Source organism: Plasmodium sp. gorilla clade G2, assembly GCF_900097015.1.
Source record: "Plasmodium sp. gorilla clade G2 genome assembly, chromosome: 12".
NCBI lineage: Eukaryota > Apicomplexa > Aconoidasida > Haemosporida > Plasmodiidae > Plasmodium > Plasmodium adleri (nom. inval.).
This window is the reverse complement of record NC_041704.1, coordinates 1112174-1120747: the sequence shown is the minus strand read 5'-3', so window position 1 is coordinate 1120747 and position 8574 is coordinate 1112174. Positions and strand designations below refer to the sequence as shown.

Below are 8574 nucleotides of genomic sequence, written 5' to 3'. Positions count from 1 at the left end.
CACATATATATAATATATTATATAATATATAATATATATTATATATTTGTGTCTTTTATTTTATTTTATTTTATTTTTATTTTTATTTTTTTTCTGTATATTATTATATAAAACCGTTCCACATATAAATAATAACATATTTATATTTTCATTTTATTTTTTTTAATTTCTTTTGAATTTCCGACAACACTAAAAATATCCAAAATGTTTTTTTTCTCATCATAATTGTTATAATATTATTAATATATAAATATATATATATATATATATATGTGTGATATTTTCTTTTTCCTTTTTATTTATCTATCCTTTAATTTTTTTTTTTTTTTTTTTTTTTAATGTTTTATTAAAATGATATTTAAAAACTTATAAAAGACCATATATAAAAAAATATATATATTTATATATATATGACATAGTCTTTATTATATTTCATATTTTAAATAATAAACAAAGGCATATATACATCACATATATTATATCATTCCGTTTTATTGTTTTATATAATAATACTCATGTAGATAAATTTTTATTATTATTATTATTATGAATTTATCATAATTTATTTTTTTTTTTTTTTTTTAAAATCAAAACAAATAATATAAATTATATTAAGGTTATAATCTTTATCTCTTAAGGTATACAAGTGTACAGGATTTTTTATGAACACTACCCTTGAAGACTATACTTATTACTGTTATATAATTATAATATATATATATATATATATATATATTTTATAATATTAACATTTTTTAAAACTTATATTATCATTATGTTTATATAAAATAATATAATTATATTTTCTTTATAACTTTTTTTTTTTTTTTTTTTTTTTATTTATTTATTTAATCATTCATCTTATAATTTTTTTGTCATAACAAAAAAAAAAAAAAATTTATATATATAATATTATATATATATATGTACATATTGATGTTTGATATATTGTAAAATCTTATTATTAAATAACAGCTTAATATCTTTTATTGTCACAATTTTATTTTTATTTTTTTCCTTTCCTTTTTTGTATTCAAGAAAAAACAAAAATATATAAATATATAAATATATAATAAATATATAATATATTTATAATAAATATATAATATATATATAATATATATAATATTGTATAAACGTAGCATGAAAAAAAAAAAAAAAAAAATCAAGAAAACAAATGAAGAACATTACGTAAAGGATGGAAATAGCAAATTGAAAAGAAAAAAAATAAAAAAACTTCAAAAAAAGAAAAAAAAAGATAAAAAAGAAAATATTGTATACAATAATAAGAATAGTTTTTTGAAGAATAACATTATCAAAAAAAAAAAATTAAAAAATAAAAAAAATATAAGACATAATAATAATAATGATGAAGAAATAGAAGAAAAAAAAAAAGAAAAAAAGAAATGTAATTACAATTATTTACAAAATATTAATAATAAAAAGGGTGGAATAAAATATTATGTGAGCCATAATATAGAAAGAGAGAGAAACTATGAGGATATTAATAATACATATGTAAAAGAAAATATTGAAATAAACAAAATGAATAATGAGGATGATATAAATAAAATGAATAATGTGAATGATATAAATAAAATGAATAATTTTGATAATATAAATAATTTCAATGTTATACAACATTTTAGAGATAAGAATGAAGTGATAATTAATAAGGGTCATTGGAAGAATGAATTATTTAAAAATAGAAAATTCCAAAATAATATTAGTTATAAGAACAATAGTAGATATTATAACAACATTAAAGAGAATAATATTATTAATAATAATAATAATAATAATATTCATGATTATTTTAATGATTGTAAGAAAATTAAACGTCTTTGGAATACAGATATATTTAAAACTAATAAAAAAAGGAATATAAAATATACATCCTTATTTAAAAATAATTATAATACAAGTATATATGAAAAATGTAGCAATAAAAATTTTAAAAAAGATATCATGTCTTATATTGAAGAAATGAAAAATATCTATATACCTACAAATGGTGAATTAATAAAGGTAGTTGATGAAATTAAAAATAAATATAATAAAATATATTGTAATGATAATAATATAAATTGTAATGATAATAATATATATTGTAATGATAATAATATAAATTGTAATGATAATAATATATATTGTAATGATAATAATATAAATTGTAATAATAATACATATTGTAATAATAATATGTGTTATAATCATACGTGTGATAATATAAAAAAAGCAAAACAAAATGAAAGAAATATATTAGATATAATTCAAAGTGAATATATAAATAATGCTTTCTTAGAATTATATTATAATTTAGGTAAAGACATTATATATTTAATACATGTAATGAAACCAACTATATATGAAATATATATGAGAAGAAGTATATTATATAATTTACAATTATTTTTAAAAGAAATATATACAGATTATTGTATGATAATATTTGGTTCATGTAATAATGATATAGATATATATAACTCAGATATTGATATATGTATATATAATACAATACAATCAGATATAATTAATATTAGAAAATTATATAAAAATATGTTATATCATCCTCTTTTTGAGAATGTAAATATTAAAAAAATTATTCATGCTAAAGTACCTATCATTAAATGTTTTTTTAATTATACAAAATTATCTGTTGACATTTCTTTTAATCAAATAAGTGCTCTCACGAGTTCAATACAAACACAAAGATATATTCAGAAATATCCATTAATGAAATATGTACTTATATTCTTAAAAATGTTCTTATATCAACATGATTTAAATGATGCTTCAAAGGGAGGTATCAGTTCTTTTAACATATTGTTATTACTGTCTCAGTTTTTGAATTCTCAAAGGTTTATATTTTATGACCTACATAAGGACACCAATATGGAAACAGCCAACAACAATAATAATAGTAGTAGTGGTATATGTAGTAGTGGTATATGTAGTAGTAGTAGATGTAGTAGTAGTAGATGTAGTAGTAGTAGATGTAGTAGTGGTAGATGTAGTAGTAGTAGATGTAGTAGTAGTAGATGTAGTAGTGGTAGTAGTAGTTGTTGTTGTAGTAATGACAACCATCGTGATAGTAATAACCAGTGTGATCTTATAAACAATGAAATTCTTTTTATAGGTGAAGTTGTTTATAAATTTATTTGTTCTTATGGTCTTCTTAAAGATAAAAATAAATTAATTTATTTTTTACAAAATTATTATCATACATCTAATTTATTAAATCATATTTCTTTTTTTAGTACCAACAAATCTTCACAACATTTTTATGCACACATGAACGATTCAGCTACTTTATTTCATGATATTTTTTGTAGAATGCAAATTATTAATCCAATTGAAAAAGAAAATGTATCTAGGATTTCTTTTGATAAAATAATAAAAATTAGATTATCTTTTAAACAAGCATCTTTTTCTATGATCAATATTATTTTAAATTATATAAATAAATATTTTTTAAATTATTCGGAAATATTAAAAAATCATACACATTCTTATTATAAAATGTTTAATAGTTATATTCATTTCCTTTCCTTATTAAACTTATTAGGAGATAACCTTATTAATAATAATCTAAATAATTATTATAAACTTCTTTTTAATAATGTAAATCCACTCTTAAAAATATTAAATGATAATGAAGAACAAATGGAACAAATAAATATCGATTGCCAAATCAATCAACATAAACATATCACTCATCATAATAATGATAATCAAACAGATAAACAAATCAATCATATTAATATATCATGTCAGAAATTAGAATATATATATACACAACCAAATTTATATAATAATTCATTTATAGAAACATCCATAGAACAACAACATATTCCTATTAATAATGTTACATCTAAAGATAATCATTTATATAATAATCAAATACAAACAATACAACCTCATTTTGAAAATCAAGAAATAAAACATACGCACATTAAATACTTACAACAATTAGAGAACCATGCACAATTAAAAGAAATTAATAGTGATAATAATAATACATATGAACAAAATATAATAAATAAAAATAAAAATAAAGATATATATACTAATGATAATATGGAAATAAATATGGAGAGTGACTTATCCAATTTGAACAATAAAATAAAAATACAAGAAAATTATGATAATAATGATAATAATAATAATCATAATAGTGATATTCCATTGGATATAAAAAAAATAAAATTGTGCCATGCTAAACTTCTTAAACAATTGCATACATATATTAAAAAACATGATTTACAAATATTCAAAAATAAAATTAAAAAAATATTTAAATCATTTGATAATAATATAAAAAATAAACCTAATGAATTAGTTCAAAATATATGTCAACAATTAACAACACTTAATCATATTATAGATGTTCATGATATTTTATCCAAAAGATTTTATTATTATTATATATATAATGATACTTTTAAAGAATTAAAACATGATGTCCTATTACAAAATGATAACAATTTAATTCACAAACAAAAAAAAGAAATGTTAAAAAAGTTAATCAAAATGAAAAATTATTATGCATATAATTTATTGGATCTAGACATAAACACTAACGTTTTTGTCCAAACAGACGTACAACAGTAAAAATTTAAATATGTATATTTGTAAAAATTAAAATATATAAATGTCCAATTATATATGTACTTTTATATATATATTTATGTTAATATATTAGTGTTAGTGATTAAATAAAAAAATCATATATTATTATTATGTATTAATATTTTTTTTATTTTTATTTTTTTTTTTTTTATATACTCTCAATTAACATATATTTTTCCTTCAAATCATTTATCAGCTTGTCCATAAAATAAGTTATGTTAGATATTTTCTTCCTATCTACATTATTAGTATAATCATAATTTATGTTATTCTCCTTATTATCATAATCTTTATTAATATTTTCTTTAAATTGATTTTTTTTATCTTCAAAAATATTCATGTGAATATTTTTTTCATCCTTTTTATTCTCCATTTGTTCTACTGTTAACCTTTCATAAAATTTCAAAGGAGGAAAAATAAAATGAAATATTCTTACTGTATTATTTTCATGTTGAAGTTGACCATTCTTTATATATTTCATTATAGTCATTATAAAAGAATATATATATGAATATATAATTGGTCTTTTATTTTTATATACTATATCATGAATATATGGAAATGAACTATTTATACAATATATATTATACAATTTACATAAATCTAATATTTTAAATAACGAAAAAAGTATTATCTTAAAACTTTTTCTATTTATTCTCTTAGGTATTATTACATGAAATATTATATCTATATAAATATTTTTTTTTTTTTTTTTGGCACTCATTTTCTCATTTATCAAAAAATGGCTAGCTCGCATGACTTGTTCAGGCATATTTACGAAACTAAAAAAATTATCAAAAGGAATAAAATTAAGATTATCTAAATTATCATTATTTAAATAAATATTCTTTTCATCTTTATTTTTTATATCCCTATTATTATTATTATTATTATTATTCTTATTATTATTATTATTATTATTATCAGTTTGTTTTTTTTCCTTGTAGTTATTTTTACCCTGCATAGCTATCTTTAAATTTTTATGTCTTGTTATTATAATACTCCCATAAGACAACGTTTCATTTTTTTCAATCATGTCAAAATTTATATTTTTTTTTATCTTTTTCTTATATAAATCACCTGAAAATAAATTTTCATTCTCCATTTTATACATTTCATTTACAACATGTAATTGTTCTTTTATTGTTGGAAATATAAAATCCATTTTTGTTAAGCTAATATTAAAAATATTTTTATATACATTTTCTTTTGTATAATTAGATATATCTTCATTGATAAAAAGAATAAGAGCATTTAATTTTTTATCTTTTATGGTTAATTTATTTATTTTTACAACACTATTATTATTACTGTTACTATTATATATATTTTCATCCATTTTATTATTCATATAATATATTGTGCTATTATTATTTATATAATTATACGTACTACTATAATTATGATTAAAAAGTTCTTTTAATCCTTTTCTTTTTTTTTTATATTTAAAACGTCCATTTTCATCAAAATAAAATGATTCCTCACATTTTAAATAGTCATCACCTTTTTCTTCTTTCACATCATCACCATTATATACACCTAAAATATTATTTACTAACGACGAATTATTATTCATTGATATATATTTATTCACATTTTCATTGTCTTTATTTATTTGTGTTCCCCCTTTTAAGAGATGAAAAAAGCTTTTTTTCAAACGAGTAGGATTTGCCCATTCATTATTATTCACATCCTTCTTTAATATATCTTCATCTTTTTGTATTTCCAATACATTTTTTAATTTTTTTTTTTTTTTTTCTTCATATATTCGAAAAGAGTTAAAATAATTTTCGGTCACTTTCTCGTTATTCATATTATAATTATAAATCTGTATTTTTTTTAGAGTTCTAAAAAAATTGTCTTGGTATTCCTTATTTTTCTTCTTGTCATATTCAAATATATTATATATTTCTCCTAAGCTAAATATTATAGAAACGTTCATTGTGTCATATAAAGATTTTTTTATATGAAAGTGTAAATAATTATATATCATTATTTTACTTTTTATTAATTCATATAAATATATAAAATGAAAACATTTTATTATATATCTATAATAATTATAACATTCTTCGATATGATAGTAGGTCTTTATTTTATTATCTTCCATCCTAATATTATTATTTTCATAATATATATAATTTTCGTTTTTATCCTTAAATTTATGTTTATATAGATCATTCATTTTTTCACACATAATATTATTATTACTATCAGTATTATTCGAATTACTCTTATTATTATAATCAATATTATTGATAATATTATTATTATTTTTTTTATTTTTATTTTTATTTTTTTCCTCTTTATCATACATTCTTACTTCTTTTTGTATATCCCTATCCTCTTCCACTGGTAGTGGAGGCAAAGACAAATTTTGTTTATTCTTTGATATAATACTAAAAATATAAAAAATATTTTGTTTATACTCTTTCATATTTATTTGTTGTATTATATTCATTTCATGTTCTATATGTCTAGATAAAGCATTTTTTTCAGCTATGTGTTTAAAAACCATATCATTTACATTTTTTTGATATTCCTCATTTTTCTTATGTATTTTTTTTTCATTTATAATATTTTCCATTTCGTTATTATGAGTAATAGATAACTGTTCTTTTTTCATATTCATTTTTTCTAAATTCTGTTTATGCTTTTTATTCATATATTTATATAAGTTGTATATATTTTTATATATATTAAGATAAATATCTTGGCCTTTATCTATTTCATAACACACTTCCAAATTGTTTTTTTTATTATTATTATTATTATTAATATTATTACATTTTATGTTTAATTCTGTTAGATATTTCCAGTAATATACATGTGCATATAAATTATCCACCTCTTTTATCATATTTTTTATAATATCTTTTCTTTTCTTTATATTATCTTCATATAAGTAGATATAACTCCACTTCTTCTTATTATTAAATCTTAAATGATCATTCTTATTGTATTTACAAAATAAGTTAGTCTTACAAATCGTTCTATTTATATTGTTCTTTATATATACATATTTTTTTAAGGAACCCTTAAAACTTTGTAATATTAATTTATCATTTTGTTCTTCATTTTTTTTAAGTATGTCATCACTTGTCTGTTTATTCAAAGAATAAATACTTTCACATTTATTATCATTAATACACATGTTCATATTATTTTTGAATTTCTTTATATTCATATATTCTGTATTTTTATGATGTACACAATATTGTTGACCTGTTTCTACATGACCATTTTTATTAATTCGATTTAATATTCTATATTTTTTATATATATTATTACCTATAACATTTTTGTTCCTATTATTTTTTCTTTTTCTCTTTTCATTAAACTTATGTAGCAATATATCGAAGAGATATAAATTGTTTATATCCAATTCGTATGCATACAAAGGAATATAAGAAAAAATAATATAATTGAATAACATATAATATTCTTCTGAGAAATATATAATTTTATTATTACTCTCATATTTCTTTAATATATTCATATATGTTCTAATTAAAGTGAAAATGAAATCCTCATCAAAATTATAAAACATCATATTCATACAAAAAGGAGAAATATCCTTTTTTACATTTTTATAATAATTTATTGCTCGTCTTACAACAATATTTTTCATATCTATCATTTTGTATACAACCAAACAAACAAAAAAAAAAATAAATAAAATAAAAAAAAAAAATAATATAAAATATTAATAGTGATAATAATAATGATATGTTTATATAATATATATATATATATGACATATATATTTTTTAAATTTATTACTATAGACAATTTATTTTCTTTGACATTTTAACAGCAACATATCAAGGGAGAATTAATTTTTAAAATGAACAATTTAAAAGGTTATATCATAAAATAAAAAGAAAAAAACTAATGAATTATTTTTTATATCATTCAGACAAAAAAAAAAAAAAAAATAAA

At 17.5% G+C, this 8574-nt stretch overlaps 2 protein-coding genes across 2 annotated transcripts; one reads left to right on the top strand and one right to left on the bottom strand.

Annotated features, from left to right (window-relative positions):
- Positions 1-1143: 1143 nt before the first annotated feature.
- On the top strand, positions 1144-4614 carry PADL01_1228000 (conserved Plasmodium protein, unknown function; the record flags this gene model as incomplete). The annotated part of the gene is made up of 1 exon (XM_028683243.1): positions 1144-4614. The coding sequence occupies one exon, from the start codon at positions 1144-1146 to the stop codon at positions 4612-4614; it is 3471 nt and encodes a 1156-aa protein (XP_028539440.1).
- A 166-nt stretch (positions 4615-4780) lies between these two features.
- PADL01_1227900 (conserved Plasmodium protein, unknown function) lies at positions 4781-8272 on the bottom strand (the record flags this gene model as incomplete). The annotated part of the gene is made up of 1 exon (XM_028683242.1): positions 4781-8272. The coding sequence occupies one exon, from the start codon at positions 8270-8272 to the stop codon at positions 4781-4783; it is 3492 nt and encodes a 1163-aa protein (XP_028539439.1).
- Positions 8273-8574: the final 302 nt, after the last annotated feature.